Below are 23,748 nucleotides of genomic sequence, written 5' to 3'. Positions count from 1 at the left end.
GCATGGAAACGTGGCTTGTAACTTTACAAAATCCCAAGATATCTGCTTTTATGAAAGAGAAGGGAGGAGGCTCTGGATTCTCTGGGAACAATAGACACACCTGGGAGGTAGCTGACCATTGAGAAAAAGAAGTCAAACCCATAACACCTTTCACATCAGCCCACCAGCTTAAGCACAGAGGCAAGATTCCAACACATATTTTTAAACTTTGACAACTGTTTATTGAACACCCATTATGTTCATCAAAGACTTGCCCCCTGCCCTTAAGAAACTGCAATCGTCAGTGTCTCATCCTGGGCCAGAGAGTGGAATCAACTAGAAAGAATATTGGGAGTGGCTCTCCGGAATAAGTAGAGGTGGGACGTAGTGGAAAGGGGTGAAGGGAGACAGAAGGCACTCTAGCTTGGCAAAGGGAGGATGAGTATGAGGACATTATTTCTGTTGGAAGAGTGAATTCACGGAGCGGGAGATGGGGAATGAATTTAGCTGATGGCTGGTAGGAGATGGAATTGTAAGGGTGTGAGAAATCAGGATGTGAAGTTTGACCTTGGTCTGTAAATAGTGGGGTGCTGCTGTGTCTTCCTGAGTGTTCTAGGAAGATCGAGACTTGTTGATGGTGTGGAGAGCAGATGAGGGATGAGATGGGCAGAGAGGCAAGGAAGGCAGCAGGTGCAAAGACCCAGACGTGAGAGGATGGGACTTGAGCCTGAAGAGCGACGTGTAAGAGATGAGAAGACAGATATGAAAACTGTTTCAAAGTCAGGCTGGGCTGGTTGTGGTGGTTAGTGGCATATGAAGATGGAAGAAGAGGAAAGTCATAGAAAACTACGAAATTCTGAACCTAGGGTCTGAGGTCCAGAGTGTCAGGGAACACTTGGAGGAGGGGCCTGCAAGGAAGGACTCCTCTTTAGCCATGAATTTTCAATGATGGCAGATCTGCCCACAGGCTATTTGACTGGGAAAGGTCAGGGCTGGAGATGGGGAGACGTGCATCAGAGACTTGGAAGGCAGTGCATCTGCTCCAAATTCCAGCCCAGTGCCGAAATCCCAGCGAGGCAACCTTGACTGCTGGTTATCACAGATCCTTAAGAGTCTTCCAGGGACCTTCTACCTCTAAGGTAGGGAGAACTTTTATCAGGCAGTTCCTCTAATCAGAAAAGTTGTCTGATGGGTCAAGGCTTAGCTGGCAGGGGCAAGGGAGCTGGATTGGAAGCCAGACCTGGACCCTCCCAGTGACTCACTGTATGGCGTTTGACAAGCCATTTAACCTCTCTGGGCGTCTATCACACTGTCTGAAATATAGCAGGTGACACTAGGGGATTTGCCATAGCTCCAATGTACTCTGATTCGGTGGTTGAAAGTTGAAACCGTGAGAACGAATGAGCAGATGGATTTTCTTGGAGAGAGAGCAGAGTGCAGTGTGTGTGTGTGTGCATGGCATTAATTGGGAGGGAGAGACCCAGAAATGGAGGAGGCAGCTCCGTTAGCCAGAGAAAGCCCATGAGCTAGAAGGAGAATTGTGTCAAGGCACCAGCGTGCTAAGCCAGGGAAGAAGGATCTTGGCGAGAGAACAATTTTTGTCTTACTGAATTTCCAGGGTTGGAAGGGAGTCTCTGGGAGAGGGGGATGGATGTGGTTCTCAGGAGGACATTACAACTCCGGGTGAGACTCAGGAGCCAGCCAGGGTTTGGTTGGGGTGGGAGGTGGTGAGTGGGCATTGGTTTATCGATGGAAAGTCTTGAGCCTTGTGCAGTTACATTTGCATAGGTATGATTCATGGGAGAAAGCAGAGGTTGTCAGCTGAAAATAGGAGCAGAAATTAGGGTAAGTGAATAGGCTCTTAGGTTGCATTGATAGAGGTAGAGATTCCAGCCTGAGGGAGGTGCTGTTAATGTTACCACCATGCCTTGTGCTCAGTTTTACCTGGCTTGTTCTGAGAAGGACAGGAATGGATTGGAGGAGGGCCTGCATGAGGGATGTGATGAAAGAGGGGCTGGTGCCATTTGGCCTTGGGGAAAGAAAATTTTGGGAAAGTGGTGAAAGCTGCCTCTAAATATCTGTGGGGCAGACAGAGGACCTGAAAGAGAGCCCCTGCTACCCTTTCTACTTCTACTGCAGATAAAGCCGTTTCCGAAGGGTGCTTTGGATTTCGGGGTTCACTTTCCTCGTTCTTCCTTCCTGAACCAGCTCTGCCTCAGCCATCCGCCGGGTCACCTGCAGCAACAGAGGTGGTCAGCTTGGGCCTGGGTCACTGCGGGGGCTGGGGTAATGGGCTTACGAGGAGAAGGTTAGAGAACAGGGTGGGCGGGTCTCCATGTCCTAAGATGGGAGACCTTTATTGTCTCATCTTGAATTATAATCTCTATGGAATCACTGGTTGCACATTCTTGTTATGTTTTTTCCCTAATCCACCATAAAAGCACATAACCATTGGAAGAAAAAAGTGCTCAAACATTGGTTAAACCTGAGGATTTTGTTCACAGAAATTTGCGCGTGTTTCGTCTAAATCATGGCACACACCGTGGGCTTTGACATTCCCTGCTTTAGGGAAAGTCGTTGCTGGGAGATGAGCGTCCTAGTTCCTGTGTTGGGACTCAGATTGGATTTGGGGCTGCGGCGGGGGAGGGGGAAAAGCAGGAAGGTGTGAAGAGGCTCAGCCCACTGTTGTTGCTCCCTGCTCAGGCTGGGTAGGGGTTCCAGGTACCTCGTTCCAACTCACCTCCGTCAGCAGCTCCAGGATGGGGCCTCTCCTCTCTGTGAACACATCAACCAGTGTCTGGATGAAGCAGGAGCCCTCCTTGTCATGTCTGTAGGCGATGTACCCTGGGGATTTCAGAAAAGCGGGCTCAGGGGAACTCCCACAGGGGGCAGGCGGGTGGGGGGGTGTGTGGTGCAGGAGGCCCTGAAAGAGGGTGGGTCCTGGAAGAGCGTCTCGGGGGTCAGGAGCGGTGGGTGAGGCCTAGGAGCAGAAGGACACCCCGTCAGCTGGGAGTCATACCCTCCACGGTGGAGTAGATGTGGAGTGTGTCCGTGTACGTTGGGATGGTTTCGGGACTGTCTTTTGCGATCATCATGATGTCATCTGAGCCTACTGTTTCACCAGGGTCCCTTTGTTCTGAAGCACCGAGGAGAGGAAGAGGCCAAGTCAGAAAGAAGATAGGAAAAGGGGAAGGCCACAAGACAGATTGGCGATGAAGGCTCAGCTGGGGCACCGGATCTAGGATGGGGCTGCACCAGGAGCACAAGCTATGTGGTCCCGGCTCTGTCCCCACCTCCTCGACAGGCCTGCACGATGTACACCTTGGGCCTGGCTTTCAGGGCTTGGCAATTCTTGTTGTTCAGAACCTGGAAGAGGCTCTCCAGCTCAACCATCTGCTCATCCTCCCCTTTGAGACGACCTTCCACCCCGTGTGCCATGAGCACCACAAAAGCACAGCTCACGAGGTCTTCCCGGGCATCCATGGCCTGCTGGAATTTTTCCAATTCTTCCTGGAATTGCTGGAGTGAGAGGAATGGCCAGACTCAGGTGTGGCCCCAGAGCCCACTTTTCTGGTCCAGCCCCTCCCCGCTGGCCTGGGGCTGGTTGCACGATACCTGGGCGGTGGGGTCCCTCTTCATGGTGCTCTCAAACCCCAGCTGCTGGAACATGCGCTCCAGGGCATCCAGGTCCGCCTCTGAACCTTCCCGGGCTTTGGTGACGCACAGCGTCAGGGCCAAGCGGGCGCCTGACATGTCGTATGCCTCCTGGGCCAAGAGATGACAAAAATCCTCAGATGAGGAGGGAGGTCAAGGAGAAGCAGGCGGTGTGTTCCAAAGAGGCTTGGGGTTGGGGTTGCCGGGTTAAATATGGGATGGTCAGTTATACTCAAATTTCAGATTAAAAAATTTAAGTTTTTTAGCATAAGTATAACCCATATATTGCATGGGATATACTTTTACTACAAATTATTTGTTATTGATCTGAAATTCAAATTTGACTGGGCATCCATTATTTTTATTTGCCGAATCTGGCGACTCAACCTGGGTTCTGGCTCTGTTTTATCCGTGTGTGAACTTGGGCAAGTCACTGCTCCTAGCTGAGCCTCAGTTTCCAAATATGGACCATGGGTGTGTGTGTGTGTGATTTTAAAGTCCTTTCCAGTTGTCACACTTGGTGGCTTTGTCTCTCTTCATTCTTCCCAAAAGCGTTCCGAGCGTTACTTTCTCGCTTGTAGAGGTCTTAGAATTTCTGAAGCTAATACTGAGACCCTATCTCATGCTGTCTGAGGAAGAAGGATATGGGGGTCAAAATTCTTGTTCAGAAGAGGAGTAGGATCCTGGGCAGCGCAGTGATGAGAATTTGATCGCTGAAACAGATGTCTCAGGGTTCCCCCAGACTTGGGTTCCATCTCTGAGTGTTTTTCTCTGTCTGAATGATCACATAGCACCCTATAGCTCTGAATCCAGGTCATGACTTTTCACCCCCTCCACTGTCTCCGAAGCATTATGCTCCTCACGTCCCTCCACAGATGCTCCCGCCCGTCACCCCCAACCCGCACCCAGCCCACCTCTTCCAAGGGCCGAGGATTGCTCATGTTTCCTCTGACTCTGAGTGGCTTTCAGCACCGTTGGCTGATCCTGGGGGGTGAAGAGAAGATAGATTGAAGGTCTCCAAAGGAAGGAAGAGGGGCGCAGGGGACAGACTAGTTTGTTTGTCTGAATTTTGAGGCTATATAAGATGCCAGTGGTGGGGACTTGGTTTATGGTCAGACCTGGGGAAGAGATGACAGTCCACAAAGTGTGTCCTCCTTAATGTGACACTCCAATGGTGTCTTCCATCCCTGGATGTCCAGAGCCCCTGCTAGGCCTGCCCCACAATGCCACCTATGTGAGACTTTCCCTACCCTTCCCTCCAGACACTCGCCAGCCTGTGACAGACTGGACATCCCCCTGAAGACCCTGGACTGATGAGGGGCCAGTGGCCCCGTGGACTCCCCTCTGCCAACCAGGAGTGGCTGTCTGGGGAGACATCAACAAGGAGATGCTTTGGGGTTGGGTTTAAAATGAGAATGTCATCAAAGTGGTAATACTACTTTGAAACTGTCCCAGTGGGTCTCTGATCCGAACAAGTTAATCCAGCTCCCTCTGTCTGCCTCGAGCCTGAACATCTGTCCAATTTCTTCATTCTAATCTCTGAGTCCTATTCTACTCTCTGGCTGAACAGAATGACTTCTGCCGTATTCTTGGCGTTTTCTCATCTCCTTGTTTTTTCTTACACTTCCTCCTCAGCTTGGAATGCTTCTTTGCCAATTTGGGTGGCATAATGTCTGCTATGCCTTCCCCCACCGTTCACTCATCCATCGATTGATCCATCCATCCATCCACTTATCCATCCAACCACTCATACATCTATCTATCCAGAAAATATTTTCTGGGAGCCTACTATGTGCTAGACACTGGGAATACACTCTGTAAGACAGACATGCTCCCTGCCCTCATGTAGCTCTAGTCTATGACAGAAATGAACATCCTCTCTGTCTCTCTTTTTCTCTTACACACACACACACACATGCACACGTGCAATGGAGCCAGTGCTGTGAGGACAGAGGAACCAAATACTGTGAGAGAGAGTGGAAGGAGCATGGACTCTGGAGCCAGACACACCAGGATGGTGGAGTCCTGCCTCTGGCCCCTTCCCAGCTAGGGAACTTGAGCATCGGACTCTCCTCTCTGAGTCTTGGTTTTTCCATCTGAAAAGGACCTTGAAAGAGTGCTAGATGCCTTTCAACAATCTAGCAAGGTAGATTTTATGATCCCTGTTAACTCACTGGAAGTTACTTCTCCCTTTTTCCAGACTCTTTATGCTTGCATTACAGCAGAGCTTTTGGTTGAGTAAACAAATAAAAAACAAATGAACAAATGAAAGGAAGGATGAATGGATGCAAATTTCTTAAGTTCTCCCCAAACTGGCCAGAGCATCCATTCGTGAAGGGAGGGGGGGAGAATGAGAAGGAGAGAGAGATTGAGATTGAGAGAGAGAAGGACTGATATCTGCCAAGTCACTTACCGGCTCCAGAACCAGCTGCTCCCTAAAGCCAGGCCGAGTCTTGTCACTCTCCTCGTTGCCAACAGGCACTGAGGAGGGGTCAGGCCCACCTGCTGACCTCAGAGAAGAGGCTGACAGTGCGGGACCATCCCAGGTTTCCCCCGAGAGGCCTGTCTATGAATTGGGCAGCACAGCCATCTGGCCCTTTATTTCCAGCAAGTTTTCTGTCACTTGAGAAACCTCATGATGGGAGGGACACACCCTTGGCACAGACTTTGTGAAGAAATGGAGCCAAACGCCCGCGGAATGAGTCACGGCAAAGCTCAGGCAACATCCCCTGGGTAAGGAGGCTGAGACAGAGTACTCAAATCGGCCAGGGCTTTTATGCCAGCCTAACCACAAAGCACTCCCCAGGTCCAGTTCATCTGGCTATCATCAATCCATCATTTCCGCCATGATGTCCACTTCCATCCCTTCCACATTCAACTGTGAGATAGCACCAGTTTCACTTTTTATTAACTCATCGGGTGTTCAACAGCCCCAAGATATCAGCATCGTTGCTCCCATTTTTCAGAAGAGGCAACTGAGATTCACAGAGGTGAAACGACTGCCGAGGTCACTCCACCAGTAATCGGCATAGTTGGCATTCAGATCCAGGAGGGTCCAGCCCCACACGGTCCAATACAACTGCCTTAACTGATGCTTTACAGCTCCTCGGCCTCTGTCTTCTCTTCCTCGTGACCTTCCTCCTGTATTCCTTTTCAACCTTTATTTCACTTCACTTCAATTCATTTTATATTAACAGCTTTGAAGAGATATAATTCACATACCATACAATTCACCCATTTAAGGTATGCAATTCAATCGTTTTTACTATATTTTCAGTTGCAACCATCACCACAGTTGGTTTTAGACCATTTTCACCACCTCAAAAATAAACCCTCTACCCTTTAGTGATTGCCCCCATACCTCCAAGCCCCTGGCAACCACCAATCTACCTTCTGTCTCTATAGATTTCCCTATTAGGGACGTTTCACATGAATGGAATCATATATGTGGTCTTTTGCGTTTGGCTTCTCTCACTTAGCATGACGTTTTTAAGGTTCATCCATGTTGAGGCATATATCACTACATCATTTTTTAAAATAGCTGAATAATATTCCATTCTATGGATATACCTCATTTTGTTTATCCATCCATCCATTAATGGATATTTGGGTTATTTCCACCTTCTGGCTATTATGAATGATGTTGCTATAAACATTAGCATGTAAGTCTTTCTGTGGATTTGTTTTCATTTCTCTTGGACTTACACCTAGAAGTGGAATATTCAAACAATACTGAAATATATTCAGAAAAACTAGAACATTCCCACAAAATGCTACAACCAGCTGTTGAAAACAGTATGGTGGTTCCTCAAAAATTAAATCTAGAATTACCATTTGATACAGCAATTTTCACTTTGGAGTATATACACAAAGGAATTGAAAAGAGGGACTCGAAGAGATATTGGTACACCAGTGTTCACAGCAGCATTATTCACAGCAGCCAAAAGGTGGAGACAACCCAAATGTCCACTGACAGAGAAATGGATAAACAAAATGTGGCGTATACATACAATGGGATATTTTTCAGCCTTAACAAGGAAGGGAATTCTGACACACGCCACAACATAGATGAATCTTGAGGACATTAGGCTGAGTGAAATAAGCCAGACACAAAAAAACAAATACTGTGTGATCCCACTCATATGAGGTGCCTAGAGGAGTCAGCTTCATAGAGACAGAAAGTAGGATGGTGGGGCCAGGGGCTGGGGGAGGGGCATGGGGAGTTAGTGTGTCCTGAGGACAGAGTTTCAGTTTTGCAGGACGAAAACTTCTGGAGGTGGATGGTGGTGATGACTGCATGACAATGTGAATGTACTTAATGCCACTGAACTGTACACTTAAAAATGGTCAAAATGGTAAATTTCACGTTTGTACATTTTGCCACTGAACAAAATTTGAAAAACTGGAACATTCTCATTCCCCTAATTCTTCCTTTTGTTTCAAACTAACTCAGGCACCAGCCTGGGCAGTGTTTCTCCAAATCCCCATCTTTGCATTGACTTTCGCATTTATAGCTGTTTGTTACATACATTGGCTCATTCTACTGAATTGTTCTGTTACTTGCTTTGTTCACTTAATTACATGCCTGGGTCATCTTTCCATGTTGGTACATATGGAACAAACTCATTTTTTGTCTTCTTCTTAAAAACCTTTTATTGAAGAGTCACCTCCATGCAGAAAACAGCACAAATATTAAGCATGAAGCTCGATGAATTTTCACACACTGAACACATCTGTGCAGCCAGGACCTGATTAAGGAAAAGAATGTGACCAGCTCCCTGCCCCTGGATTTCCTCTTCTGCTTCCTTTCTTGTCACTACCCTTCCCCTGACTTCCCCAAACACTACCTTGATATGGAACACACTAGACATGAACTTTTCTTGCTTTTGGTACTTTACATAAATGGAGTCACAGAGTATGTTGTCTTTTGTGTCTGGCTTCATTCATTCAACATTATGTTTGCGGGATTCAATCTTTTTGCACACGTCTGTAGATCTTCAATCTTATTTCTTAATAGCAGTATTTCTCAATCTTGTTTTTCACTTTTGCCCCCCAACAACCCGTTTTAGGCATTTTCCATAATTACTTCCATGAAATTTAATACCACAGATATACTGTATATCTCTATCCATCATCTATCATCTATACCTATCTATCTGTCTGTCTATCATCTATCTCTATTTATATCTCTATATTGTATGTATATATGTATATTTTTTACTCCCCCCAAACCAATTTTTGCCCCTGTGGAGGTAGAATGTTGCTCTCATTGAGGACACGTGCTTTATAGTATTCCATTTTGTGAATATACTGAAACTTATTTATCCAATCTATTATTGATGGGCATTTGGGTAGTTTCTAGTTTTGTGGAGATCACAAGCCATGGAGTGATGCACATTCTAGTACATGCCTTTCAATAGATATATGTACACATTTCTGTTGGGTATATACTTGAGTGGAGCCGCTCAATAATAGGGAATGCACATGTGTACCTTAAGTAGTTATTGTCAAATCATTTTCCAAAGGGTTGTACCACTTTAACCGTCCCACCAGCAGTGCATGAAGGTTCCAGGTCCATGCCAACACTTGGTACTCCTCATCTTTTTCATTTAAGCCATTCCAGTGCATTTGCTACATCATTGGTTTTATAAACTGCACAATATTCCACAGAATGGACATATGGTAACTTGTTTAGTCATTGTCCTGCTGATGGATGTTTCAGGCGTTTCCAGTTTTCACCAGGACAATGCTGCCGTGAACAACCTTGTACATTCCTCCTTAGGCACAAGATTGAGCTTCTTCCAGAGGAGGGGTTCCTAGAGGTGGAATTATTGGTTCAAAGGGCATAGGCATCAAAAATCTTGATAAATTCTGGCTGCCAACTTACCTTCCCCAAAGGCTTTAGCAATTTGCCTTCCGTCTCAAACAATATATGACAGAGTGTCCACTTCCCTGAATCCTCAACAACACAGAATATTCCCACTGAGCCTTAGTTTACTCATGTGAGAAAGAAGACCTACCTTCTGGGGCTGCAGGGGGGATTCAGAAAAGTATGCTGTATGTAAAGCACCTGGCCGTGCTTGTTCTTGGCAGAGGAGAATGCTATGTTTTCTTCTTTTCCATCTCTTCCTTTTCCTCCTCCTAGTTCTCCTCCTTCTTTGTTCAATTTATTCCACAAATATTTATTGAGCACTATGTCTGATGCTGGGTCAACATTAGTAAATAAAACTGATGTAGTCTATCTTTGTGCCAATTACAATCTCATGTCATCTTCTCTTTCTCTTCCTCCTCCTCCATCTTCATTGTCACCAAGAGCACCCATAGATCTTGCAAAGTTCGTTATTATCCCTAGCACCATGACAAGTATTAATTATAGATCATGTCCCAAACATAAGTTTTCTGTGCAGGGGTAGAGCTTGCAGGTTGTCAGGCTGTGAATGCGAAGCATGTTGGGAAGCATCCTTTCTTATGTTTCTTCAAATTGACCCAGGGAAGGTCTGACCATTTCAGGAGAGGATAGACCAATACCCCTGGGAGTGCATGGAGTCATCTTCAGAGGTTGGGAGACATGCTGTCGCCTTGGTCTGTGATGGTATAGAAAGCACACATCATTCATTGGAAGAGAAACAAAAACCAGAGAAGGACCCAGTCAAGCTGGATCCAACATTGCATGCCAAACATTTTAGCTAAACTCTGCTTCTGCGACCTTCTCCCTTTTTGAAATCTCATTCTTTCATAGAGCCTGGTCAGCTAAGAAGCCTGGATCTTAGAAGAAGGAATAGGGGATGTGAATGTTTGCAACGATGTGCTGGAAAACATTTAACAACTGGCTTGCTGTAAACGAAGAAGCAAACAACAAAAAGCAAAAGAAGTCCTGATTTGTAGTGTGTGCCAACATCCATGGTGTAAATACTCCCAGGGCGGCTGATGCCACTTTCATGGCATCACTGAATGTGGAGTTGGGAAGAGCTGGCTGCAGCACACCACTGAGTGTCTCAGAGGGAGTCCTAAGAGGGTCCAACCCCATGTGCCCAGCACTGAAAAGGGTATTTCCTGAGGCAGCCTTTCTTCGGGAAAGCAGGTGGGTCCAGACAGCCCAGTCCCTGGTGGCGAGGGCCAGCTTTGAACATTTCACTCAAAGCCATAGTAGGTGTACAAGAAGGAAGAGCTGGGTGGATGAATGCACTGCCGTGATGGCAGAGATGGTTCCTCATCAGTTCCTCCTTTAATCCATCAATGACGAGACTTCAGAATGTCCTGGCTCCTCTGATGAGACACATATTTACACAGTGTCAGTGTGTGAGAGAAGGATGTGTCACTACACATTTTTTGGACCAACTATTTGCTAATTAATTAACTCACGAGTTAAATTAATTATATTCATCAGAGCTATCTGACAATTAGTTAGCTGGAGAAGGACAACCTGGTGTGAAGGCTCCATGGAGGGATCCATGTCTAAGATGATAAGGTTGCAGGTTGGCTTCCCAGAGGAGCTGGTGTTTCATTTGAGACCTGAGGAATGAGGAGGGGCTTTCCAGGTGGGCACGTGGGGAAGGCAGCCCATGTAGAGGGATCCCAGTGTGGGCAATAGCAGAGGTGAAGGAGAGAGCTTGGTGCCTTCAAGGTACCATGCCTGCTGCCGTGTAGCTGGAAAATAAAGTGTAAGGGATGGTGGTGGTGAGAGGTGAGCCCAGGTAGTGAAAGGTGAGTCTAGGAAGGGGTCAGATCATGAAGGGACTTGAAGCCTCTGTACGAGTCTGGGTTTGGCTGGGTTGTAGGGAGAACGACCATTCTGATTTTCCTAGGGCTGATGGATTTCCCAAGATGCAGAAATTTCAGTGCCAAAAAACCTGGAGAAGTCTCAGGTAAAGCAAAATGAGTTGGTCCTCTATCCAATAGGAAATGGGGAGCCACTGAGGAATTCTGAGCTAGGGAGTGATACGATAACCATTGGTTGTTAGAAGATAATCGGATCTCAGGTAAAATGAAGATCCTGCAGGAAGCCGTCTCTAACTCTCCCTGGACCAGGTCAGATCCCAATTTCCAGGGCTCCCTGCAGTTCTCTTGGGCAATCACGTTGCTCTTATAATGCTGGTTTGATGTCTGCCTTCCCCAAAGGACAGCTGGCTGGTGAGACCATGAGCCACACATGTTATGTTTACCTAGCACACAGCATGGCTCATGGAAAATGTTCAGTAAAGGTCTGTGGATGGGGAGCAAATGCCTGGCATTGTCAGAATTGATACTCGTGCTCCCTAATTTTTCAAGTATAAACTGGGAATAATGCCAGCTTCCCCATCGAGACTGTAGTATGAAATCATCTGACACAGGACTTGGGGCGGGGAGCTGAAGAATAAATGCTCAAGACGTATTAGTGGAGCACAAGCCAGAAGGGTAAGGCAGAAAAGGATGAGCAATCACTAGTTAATTAGTCACCTAATTAAGTTGATGAATTACATTTATTATTACTATTATGTACTATTATTACATTTATTATTATTATTATTACTAATTCAATAGTCGTCTAATCTTCACTTTATTGTTTTATTTTCTGATGGTGAACTCTCCTCCTGGAGCTCTTTTGGGGGGATCCAGAGAGCCCGTAGACAGAGGTTAGAGTGACCAGTGCTGAGATGGGGATACAGGAGGCCGTGGAGCTGGGAGGAGACCCCTGACCCAGCCCGGCACAGAAAGCAAGCTGGGCTATCCCTGACTCGTTCCTGTTCTGGTGTGGCTGCAGGCTGGTCACCTAACCTTTCTGAGCCAGAATTGCCTCACTTGTTAAAACCTACTTGAGAACTGTTCTGAGGATGAAATGAAGTAATTTCTGTGAAGTGACCCGGCATCACCTGGCAGTTTGGCAGGCTCTGGGTCTGACCCCGTTCTTGGAGCTGCAGACACAGTTTTGGCAGGCTCACATTACAGGGTAGCACTTCTCCTCCACGGCTGCATGTTGCAATTACCTGGGGAGCTCTTAAAAATACAGATTCTTGGGTTCTCCCCCAGGAGTTTCTGATTTAAGCGATCAAGGTGGGGTCCCAACATTGGTATTTTTAAAAAGGGGCCCATGTGATTGGTTTTGTGGGAGGGGACAGATAATAAGCGAGCAAGTGGATGAACCAGATAATGCAGATGGTGATGTGCGTTTAAAAAGGAGACAGCCCGGATGAGGTGACAGGGAAGGACCAGATGTGGTGACAGGACGGTTGGCATGGGCCTCAGAGGAAACAGCACCTGCCCAGGGAAATGTGGGGGCTCGATTCACGTGGCTTCTTCCCCCTTCCTTACACCACTGTTCCCCAACTTGGCTGAACATTGGCATTACTGAAGAAGTTTTAAGGAACTGTAATGCAGGCTTCCACTCTCAGAGATCTGGTTTAGTTGGGGCCCAGGACAAATATAACTTAAAATTTACCATTGCAACCATTTTAAAGTGAAGAACTCAGTGGCATTGAGCACACTCACAATGTTGCGCGACCATCACCTCTATCTAGTTCCACAATGTTTTCATCACCCCAAATGGAAACCCTGCCCCATTAAGAAACTACTGTCCATCCTCCCCTTCTCTCAGCCCTTACAACCATTAATCTGGGTTAGTCACTGTCTCTATGGATTTACTTATTCTTATTCACAATGGCCAAAAGGTGGAAGCAACTCAAACGTCCGTTGGTGAATGACTCCATGAACAAAATCTGGATTCATACAGTGGGATATTACTCAGATGTCAAAAAGAACGAAGCACTGATACATGCCTCAGTGTATCAGTGATACATGCCTCAGGATGAACCTTCAATGCTGTATGCTCAGCAAAAGGAGGCAGACACAAAAGGCCACATAGTACATGGTGCCGCGAGATTTTTAAAAGGTCCAGATGACTGTGAGGTGCAGCAAAGCTTGTGAACCACCATCTTATACCATATTGGATTTTGATCAATAACAGATTGACGGGGCTAGCCCACTGGTGTAGTGGTTAAGTTTGCAAGCTCTGCTTCAGTGGCCCAGAGTTCACTGGTTGGAATTCTGAGCGTGGACCTACACCTGCTCATCAAGCCATGCTGTGGTGGCATCCCACATAGAAGAACTAGAAGGACTCCCAACTAGGATATACAACTATGTACTGGGGCTTTGGGGAGAAAAAAACAAAAAAGAGGAAGATTGGGAACTGGTGTTAGCTCAGGGCCAATCTTCCTCACCAAAACAAAACAAAACAAAACAAAAATCCCACATTGATGCCCAGGCGTGGGTTGACATTGTTTACCATCACAGTCAGCAATGACATCCCAGGCCTGAAACGGTCTTATTTTCCAAGCAAATGTGGGTAAGGGTGCCAGTCCCTAAGCTGCCCAGTCTCTCGGGCTGTTTTGCAGAAGAATGAGGGAAGATGCTTCAATAAACACTCATGCCCTTCCCAGGCACCACTTTCCTGTGAGTTCACAGGCATGGTGGCTGTGTCCTGCCTTCACCCACTGCCAGAGAATGGCCATGTACCCAAAGAGCTCACGCTCAGCCCATGGGCACATCCCTGAATTCCTCTTTGCAAAAACAGAACCCTTTCTCTGCTTGATGTCTTTATTCTCACCTGTGTCACCATCCTGTTGTTCCCTTCAACCTCAGGTCCTGACCTCTGGGTTCTCTTCGCCAGTGTCTGGAGCTGCCGTGAGGTCTCATTGTGATGAAGGGAGGTGGTGTTGCTCAAAGACTTGGCAACTTGTCATCATCATCCCTGGCTCCTTGGGGGTAAACAACCCATAGGCAACCAACAAGAGGAGGCTAAGGTGGCGTCTCGTCAGGCAGGATTTTGTCTGCCACAGTTGGGGAGACACCCCTGTGCCTCCGGCGCTCTTTCCCTCCCTGAACGTCTCAAAGTTTTGCAAGTTGCTGAGCTCACAGTACGACGGGGAGGACACGGATGCAGCTATGGCTCCTCAGAGCATGTGAAAAATGGGAGCTCGAATCCTGACAGGGACTGTGAGATTGCACGGAGAAAACAGATTTACAAACGTTAAGTAAGGCGGCTCAGAAGTGGCACAGCTGGGCTCAGAGGGTAGCTGTTTCAGACTCCTGAATCCTCTTATTTCCCTTCCTTCGTAGCCCAAGGGTCAGATCAGTGAAAAAGAAGTCAAAGCAGGGCTCGGCTCCTCTCCCAAGTCCAGCTGGAGGAGGTCCCACGAGCTCAGCAGAACAGCGAGCCAGCCCAGGCTGCTCAGCGTGGCCTGAAGCAGATCTGGCAACCAAGGCAGTGCTCTCTCTGGCTGTGACTGGGTGCACCCACGCTGCACAGCCGCGTTCTCTGGCCTGGCCCACCCCTTGGGCATCTACACGTCTCAGTTGCTTCCATTCCTGCCAATCTACTGTAGACATGAGTGTGTGTGTAGGGGGCGGTTCAGGTGGAAGGATGCAAATAAGTGGGCGGTCTTCACTCTGTAGCAAGCAGATAGTTGAGCAGAAGGCACAATAGCATAATGGCAAAGATGGAGGCTTCGGGATCAGACTCTTAGGATGCCCGGCCCCAGTGGCTCCATGTCCTCGTCCATAAAGAATGCCCACTGTGCTTGAGTGTTGCGAGGAGTTAATATATCCAAAGCACTTAGAAAAGCATTTGTTATTTAGAAAGCACTCTATTTCACTTCCTAAATACCTCTTGGATTCATCCTTTTCTCTCCAGCATCACTTCCTAGTTGATTGAGATGGCTAACATCCATGACCTGGATGGCAGCTGCAGACTCCTAATTGATCTCTGCCAGCTGGTTGTGTGCCCTGGACAAGCCCCTGCTGCACCCCGGGACACCGGCTTCTTCAGTACACACAAGGAGCTTGGCTCTGGTCCGCGGGTTGTGTTGTGGAAGCTGCGTGGTGTGTGCACTGTGCGTCTTCTTCATGGCGAGGGTGGAGGAAAGGGGAAGGGAAGGAGGGGGCCATACACTGACACTATCCGTAGACTGAGCCAAGCCTCCTGGGGAGGAAGCTGGTTCACATCGCTGTAGGATGCAGTCACTTAAAAGCTGTTAATGGTGACTACAATGATTGTGCTACTAATGAGGCACAAGATGAAGAGAAAAGAATAGTTGTAGTGTGTTAGTGCCACGAACAAGCAGAAATGGCACTTGTGGTTGCTCTTGCAGTGAACAGACACAAACATGTTTTTGTGTTCAAAAATGGGTGAGGAAACAGACAAATGAGTGAGAGGGAACCCCAGCAAGTATGTGAGAGGGTGCTTGGGCGGAAAGTCACTGCTGGAAAAGGGGCCGCAGTAGAACTGACCGCACAAGGCCATTCTCCAAAGACGGATGGAGCTGGAGCCCCAATGCTGTCAGCTGCACATCAACTAGGAAGACATCTTGAACCTCAGCGGTATCTATTGATGACAGATCGAGGCCTTCTGGGGCCTTTCCACCAGAAATGGAAAGTGTCTGTGTGAAATCAGATCTTCCAGGCTGACCTCATGAAGCTCTCCTGATTGTGGGCAAGATGTGGAGCTGCTTCTGCTGGGGGACGCTTAACGATGTTACACAAAAAGGGCCATTTTCCACATTGAGGGCAATGTTTTTAGGTAAGACTTCCTTTCTTTTCCTTCCCTCCCTTCCGTCCTTCCCTTCCTCCCTCCCTGTCTCCGTCTCTCTTTCCTGCTATCTTTATTAGCTGCCTACTAGATCCCAGGCATGGTAAATATATTGGAGAAAAATTAGATATGGTCCATGCTGTCAAGGACTTTACACTTACTGGGTGGAGACAGTCATTAGTGAAACAACCACATTCATGAATACATAGTCAGAAGCTGAGAAAATTACACTGAAGGGAGAAGTAGGCGGCTATGAGAATGTAAAGAGACCAGCTGAGGCTACTAAGAGGTCTGGGAAGAGCTACCTGGAGAAGAGACAGACTTGAGTGGGGATCTTCTGGGCAGAGGTGTGTCGGGGGAGTGGAGAGAGAAAGAGTGGCCCAGGTAGAGAATCAATGGGGACAAAAGGCCCTGGGGCTGGTGAAGAAGCCAACGAGAGGGATGATGGGGGAGTGGTCTGAGATGTGATGGAGAGAGAGAAGCAGAAGCTGGCCCTGCAGACTTGTGTCCTAAAATGACTCTTTCCTCCAAACGGAATGGAATCAGATCTCCCTACATTGACATCCAATTGCTGCAGCTGGCAGAGTCAGGACTCAAGAGATAGACGTAGCTCCAAGATCAATCAAATCAAACCCTGAAAAGCCTTTTCCCAATTTTTAAGGCATTAGGCCAGGTGCTTTGTAAGTGTCCTGGAGGGAGTGAACCTCTTTAGGAATCTGTTCATAAAGATTGGGTACTCGGAGTGGCTGATCCCAACAGTGCTTGAACCCTCCAGTATACTGATGGAGTGCAGAAATTTCCATCAATGCTAATGAATTCCTGATGGAAGAAAGCGACTTTCCAAGAGACCAGTGTGAGGAAAACAATGAGCGATGTGCAGAAGAAGAGGGGGAGTCCCAAATTAAATGAATACAAGGGAAGAAGCACCTGGACCACATCCAAACAGGAATCTGATCTGCAAAATTGGGCCCCTGGCCACCTTTCCAGCCTCATCCACTGCCATCCTGAAAATAGTTTTCAGCTTCTCAAATGTGTCAGTTGCTTTTTCTCTTGCCCTGGAATCTTTGCCCAGGCTGTTCTCCCTTCCTAAAACACTCTTCTCCACTCCCCTCACCCCTCCTTTTTTTTTTTTTAACCTAACTGGTTCCTGTTCATATTTCAAGTGACAGTTTTTTTTTTTAAAGATTGTCACCTCAGCTACCATCTGTTACCAATCTTCTAATTTTTTTTCCTTCTTCTTCTCCCTAAAGCCCCCCAGTACATAGTTGTATATTCTAGCTGTGAGGGCCTCTGGTTGTGCTATGTGGGACGCCGCCTTAGCATGGCCTGATGAGCGGCGCCATGTCTGCGTCCAGGATCCGAACTGGGAAGACCCCAGGCTGCTGAAGGATTAGAGCGCGTGAATTTAACCACTCGGCCACGGGGCCGGCCCCCAGGTGACAGCTTTAATAGCAACTTCTTTAGGGCAGCATTTCCTGACCTGCCTTTTCTCTGTTAGATAAGATCTCCCTAGTTTCATGCATCTGTCACACCTTACTCTTCTCCTTTATGACATTTCTAATTACTCAGGTTGAAATTTGTCCTGTTTATGGAGTGCTCACTGTGCGCCAGGCACTATCATAAGCACTTTAAATGTATCATCTCATTTAATGCTCTTGGCTGAGATGTAAGAACTGCTATTATGACCATTTTATATGTTGGGGAAACTGAGGCATGGCAAGATTAAATAAGTTGGCCAAAGTCTCTCAACTAATACTTGGCAGCACCCGAGTTTGAACTGCTATCTGACTCCAGCATCCATGTTATTCACTACTTCTTGTAGCACAGAAGGAAGAGGTGTGAGCCTGGAGACTTATGCAGGGGCTTCTCAGAGCAAGAGAATAGCAAGACGGGCCTGCTACTTCCAGGCCACCCTGGCACTCAGAGCTTATCCCAGAAAACAGGGATCATTAACCCCACGCTGGTTCTCACTAGAGGGATATGATGATTTGCAGGGGTGTGTGAGGGTTGAGTCAGTGGGTGACTCAGGTGATGAACTGCGGAAAGTGGGGCAGACAGCTGCTTAGTGGTGCAAGATTATGTCCCCAGAGGAAGGAGACAAAGCAGACCCTGAATTTCTCCTGCTAACACAAGGTGGGAACGAAAAGGAATCATATTTAAAAAAATATATTATTTAGAAAATAACTTTGGTGGTTGTAACTGGCTTAAGATATAGAAAGTCATTTTTCATTTCATGTAAAAATGGAGATAGGTGGTTCAGAGCTGGAATGAAAGCTCAGCCATCACCAGGTAGCTACACTCCCTCTATTTTGTTGCTCGGCTCCCATCAGTATGCAGCTTTCATCTTGTGGCCCCAAATGGCTGCTCCAGCTCCCACCATCATAGCCTACATTCCCGTTAGCAGAAAAGAGGAAAGGGGAGGGGAAGTACATGTTCCCTTCCTTTAAGAGAATGACTAGCATACTGCACATGTAGCTTCGACTCACATCTCATAGGCCAGAATATACTTCCATAGCCACACCTAGCATGCCTGGATTCTCCATGCCCTCCCAACCCATCCTCAGCTCAGATCTTCCTTAGCAAAGATCCAGTGGTGTCCTGATACCCACATGTCAAAGCCACAAGCCTCAGGGTTGCTTCCTCAGACAGCAGCCCTAGAGACTGACCAGGGTTGTGGAGGGAGCTCTGAGCAGGGAGTCAGGAGACCTCAATTCCAGCCCTAACCTGGTACAAGCTTGATGTGAGACCTAAATAGAATTGCTTCTCCTTCCTGGGTCTCAGGATCTCCATTTGTAAAATGAGGTAACTGCACCATTTCCCACCTATTCTCTCATCTCCTTCCAGGTTCTAGAAAGTTCCTCACCATCTTCTGCAGAATTCCAGGGACTAACACCTTTGTTAGGACTGAGAAGCTTGCTCCTACTCCACCAATGGTTATTCTGAGCCCCAGATTGCTCAACTTTCCATTCCATCTTTCAAGCATTACCTCAAAGCCTGAAGCCTCAGCTAAACCTTTGTTGATGGATGGAGGGTGTCACAAAAACTTCAAGTTTTCCCCCAAGTCCACGCTCCATATTACGCAGAGTAATATAAGCCTGAGCTGGGAATGTGGCTGCCAAGCTAAAGATTACATCTCCCAGGCTCCTTTGCAGCTAAGGGTGGTCGTGTGACCAAGAGGAAGTGGGCAGAACTTGTGTATACAACTTCCAGGTCCCTCCCTTAAAGGGGAGGAGCATGTCCTTTCCTTCTTCCTTCCCACTTCCTGCTGGTCACTGGTGTGAGGAGGGGCACTGGGGCAGCGGTCGTGGAAGACGAGGCAGAAGCCATCACAAGAGAGTCATGGAGCCCCCATCCTCACTCCAGGCTAGCACTGCCCACCCAGAACTTTCCCTTGCTGCTCCATAATACTGGATCTCCGTGTTTAAAAAAACAAATCTGTATCCTAACTAACACAGAATTTGGTACCAGGAGAAACAGGCTGCCTCAACAGAACCCCAAATATATGACATTGGTTTAGTATAGTCATTCTCAATCAGGGGCAGTCTGCCCCTCCCCCCAGGACATTTGGCAAAATCAGGAAACATTTTAGGTTATCTTGAATTGGAAGGAGATGTTACTGACATCTAGTGGGCCAAGGATGCAGCTGAATATCCTACAAGACACAGGACAGGCCCCCAGTGCAAAGGATGATCTAGCCCAAAGTGTCAACAGTGTCACAGTTGAGAAACTGGGGCTTAGCAGGAAGTGGTGAGGACACGTGTAGGGATGCTGGGAAGCTGACCACTCACACTTTGCTCTGATGAAACCCCTGGTAAGTCTGTCAATCACAATGTGAGCAAGGCTGCAGCTCTAGAGAAAATGGTTTACAAATTTAGGATGTTGGAATGTGTTGACTGCTTCTTGCTGCTGTCAGCAAAGTCCTATAAAAGCAAAAGATGGACTCCAAGTGGAACCAGCCAGTGTGCAAACAGAAACAGAAGGAGAAGACATTACGCTGAGTGAAAGAAGCCAGGCACAAAGGTCACATATTGTGATTTCTTTTGTGTGAAATGTCTAGGACAGGCAAACCCATAGGGACGGAAAGTAGGTTTGTGGTTGCCAGGGGCTGGGGGAGGAGTGATGGGGAGCAACTGCTTAATGGGTATGGCGTTTTATTTTGGGGTGACTAAAATGTTTTAGAACTAGATAGTGGTGATGGTTGCACAACATTGTGAACGTAGGAGATTTTTTAGGCATATTAAGTGTGTGTAGATGAACTTGTTGGGTATAGTGACTCCTCACAGATGGATGTGATTGGACATCAAGAGACTGGAAGTCTACTAACTTTTTGGGAGAATTTTATTGTTGAAGAAATTATACGTGTGGCTTGTGTCAAAAAGCCTATGGTTGTTCAAACTCCAAAACATCTCTGGCTCTAAGTCGATACCAGCAGGAGGTGAAGTTTGAAATCTACAGGCTTCCTTCCCAAGTTTCCGTCTCTTATGCCCACTTAAAACCTACTTTTGGAGAAAGATGGACAAGGAGACACCTACAGAGAAAAAGCAAGGAGTCCCGGAGGACAAAACAAGGAAATTTCTCCAAAAGAGAAGAATGAAGCTGGCAAGTGATCCTTTCATTTTACCCTTAGCTTATCCAAATTCCCCTTGTGGCTGAGCATGCACACTGTATCACAGTCAGAAAAACACTGTGCATCCTCAGAAAACCACCCCCAAATTGCACCTTGTCTGTTCTCAAATCGCTAAATAGTTTTGCTTAGCACTAAACCCCAGATATGTTAAATATTGGGCCCTGTGATAGACAGCTTCTGACATTGCTCCCAATGGTCCCCATGTCCTTCCTTCCTTTGTGTAACTTGCTCGCCTTCAGTGTAGTTTGGACCTAGTGCCTCACTTCTCGTGAATGGAACACGGCAAAGGTGATGGGCCGGCACCTCTGAGACTGGGTTACAGAGAGCCCACGACTCCGGCCTTGTTCTCTCTCTCTGGCTTGTCTTGCTTCCCTTGGTTTTCACACTTCGATGACGTGAGCCGCCACGTTGGAGAGGCCGCCGTGGCCAGAGCCTGTGAGGAGCTGAATCTGCCCACAGCCTGCGAGCAAGGCTGGAGACATAGCCTCCTCAGCAGAGCCTCCTGATGAGACCACAGCCCCGGCTGGCATCTTGACTTCAGCCTGGTGAGAGACCTTCAGATACACAACTGAGAGATAACACGTGTCTTTGTTTAAAGCCATTGCGTTTTGGGCAATTTGTTACATAGAAATAGATAACTAATGCAACCATATATTGCTGACTCCTTAAAAGAAAACAATGTATTGCTGATTTTTTTTGCAACGCTGACCCCTTCATGTAACCACAGTGAAGAACTACTGTTTTATCCCACCAATTAGAATATTAAACAAAAACAGCCACGTTTTTATTTATTTTTTGAGGTCATATTGGCTTATAACATTATATACATTTCAGGTGTACTTCATTATATTTCAACCGCTGTATCAATCACATCGTGTTCACCACCAAAAGTCTAGTTGCCACCCATCACCACATGCATGTGCCCCTTCCATTTACTGATATAATACCGTGGGAGAGAAATTTCTAAGCAGAGGGAGTAACATCTGCAAATGCTCTGAGGCCAAAGAAAGTTTGACGTGTGGAAGAAACTGTGGTCACCTGAATAGTGATCCCTCCTCCCTCCAAATTGTCCATGTTCAAATACTTGGAATCTGTGAATATGTTACCCTACATGGTAAAAGGGACATTGCACCCGTGATTAAGGATCTTGAGATGAGGAGATTGTCCTGGATTATTGGAGTGGACCCAGTGAAGTCACAGGACTCCTTACAGGAGGCAGGCAAGAGGGCCAGAGTCAGAAGAAGGACATGTGATGACGGAAGCAAAGAGTGAGAGTCAGACAGGGATTTAGAGATGCTGCTGCTGGCTTTGAAGGTGGAGGGAGGGGCCAGGCACTGCAGGCAGCCTCTAGAAGCGGGAAAAGGCAAGCAGATGGGTTTTCCCCCAGAGCCTCTGGAGGAACTGTGGCTCTGTGGACACACTGATTTCAGCTCAGTTTGGACTTCTGAGTTCCAGAACTGTAAGGTCTAAATTTGCATTGTTTTGAGCCACTAATTTGGTGATAGTTTGTTACATCAGCAATAGGAAATTCACACAAAAATGAAAATGGCTGAAGCTCAAAGTCTTGGAAGGGGCGGGGGAGAGCTGTCTGAGATGATGGGGGGCAGGAGAGGGAGTCCGCAGTGAGGTCAGATGGCTATGGTTTGAATGTTTGTGCTCGCCCCCCCCCCATTCATATGTTGAAACCTAACTCCCAAAGATGATGGTATTAGGAGGTGGGGCCTTTGGGAGGCAATTAGGTCCTGAGAGTGGAGCCCCCATGAATGGGATTAATGTCCTTATAAAAGAGACCCCACAGAGCTCTCTGGCCCCTTCCACCATGTGAGGACATAGTGACAAGACACCGGCTGTGAGCTGGGAAGAAAGTCCTCACCAGAATGTGACCAGGCTGACACCTTGAGCTTGGACTTCCCAGCCTCCAGAATTGTGAGCAAAAAATTTCTGTTGTATATAAGCCACCCAGTCTGTAGTATTTTGTTATCACAGCCTGAATGGACTAAGACAGGAGGACCATGTTCCAGGGGCAGTGGGTGCTGCTGGTGGTGGTGGCAGGGCAGTGACCTGCTCTGTGGACTGAAATGCCTGTGCTGGCTGAGACGTGTTTGCACATTACGGGGAAAGACAGCAGCAGGAAGACCAGTTAGGAGGCTGTAGGACCACCCAGGCAAGAGCTGATGGTGGCCTGGACCAGAAGGTGGAGGAAAAGAGACAGATTTAAAGTCATTAGGAGTAATATCAACAGGGCACTTGATTGCAAAAACTCTTCTCCTAGTGCTCAGCATAGTGGCTGGCTTCAGTTGATGCCACCAAATGATGTTGATCGAGTGACTAAATGAATGAGTTGGGTGTGCCCAATACCTAAGGGAGAATTTGTAGGACCAAATTATGACTTTCATGGGCCGGAGACACTTTCCCCTTCCTGGGCCCCTTCCTCCATAAACAAATATTAAAAATGTATTTAAAACCTGCAGTGGTATAACATATATGTGTCCCTCGAGTGCTCAGAATCATTTTTCAGAAAGTAGGTCGGTGGGCACCAGGGGCTGGGGGAGGGGCTGGGGAGTCAGTGTTCAGTGGAGACACAGTTTGTTTTGCAAGGTGAAAAGAGTTCTGGAGGTGGACGGCGGGGACGGCTGCACAACAATGTGGATGTGCTTAATGCTACTAAACATACACTGGAAAATAGCTAAGATGGTAAATTTTATATTATATGTATTTTACCACAATTTAAAAAAATGGAAAAAAACACTGCATTGGCATAAAGATGAAAATAATCCAGGCTGGATTTATTATTTAATAATTTTAATTTTTATATTATATAATTATATGACATATATACTATAGAGTATAAATATATAGTATAGATAATATGCAATATGACATATCTACTTTTATATATTCCTATGTTTCCTCTGACTTTAAAAGAAAT

The 23,748-nt window shown here is 47.0% G+C and overlaps 2 protein-coding genes across 3 annotated transcripts in view; one reads left to right on the top strand and one right to left on the bottom strand.

Moving 5' to 3' along the window:
• LOC139046385 (uncharacterized) overlaps positions 1-3,263 on the top strand; it is a 67,399-nt gene extending 64,136 nt beyond the window's left edge. Inside the window, exon 3 of one of the 2 annotated variants that reach the window (XR_011506374.1) lies at positions 3,104-3,231. Coding sequence is in view for 1 of the 2 variants with exons in the window: in XM_070519265.1 (XP_070375366.1) it covers positions 3,104-3,195 (92 nt within the window). In the remaining variant the exon portion in view is untranslated. Of the gene's footprint in view, positions 1-3,103 lie in introns of both variants that reach the window. The other variant, XM_070519265.1, reaches the window with a different exon arrangement.
• CASP14 (caspase 14) lies at positions 204-6,197 on the bottom strand. Its single transcript, XM_014853549.3, has 7 exons — positions 6,047-6,197; positions 4,548-4,617; positions 3,595-3,744; positions 3,273-3,498; positions 2,999-3,115; positions 2,720-2,823; positions 204-2,214 (listed from the first exon to the last, which is right to left on the bottom strand). Exons 2-7 carry the CDS (start codon positions 4,572-4,574, stop codon positions 2,110-2,112), a joined length of 729 nt encoding a protein of 242 aa, XP_014709035.1. The 5' UTR covers positions 4,575-4,617; positions 6,047-6,197; the 3' UTR covers positions 204-2,109.
• Positions 6,198-23,748: the final 17,551 nt, after the last annotated feature.

The sequence above is a fragment of the Equus asinus genome, chromosome 10 (genome assembly GCF_041296235.1).
Source record: "Equus asinus isolate D_3611 breed Donkey chromosome 10, EquAss-T2T_v2, whole genome shotgun sequence".
In the NCBI taxonomy this organism is placed as follows: Eukaryota; Metazoa; Chordata; class Mammalia; order Perissodactyla; family Equidae; genus Equus; species Equus asinus.
The sequence above is the reverse complement of the archived record's forward strand: the minus strand, read 5'-3'. Positions and strand labels throughout refer to the sequence as shown.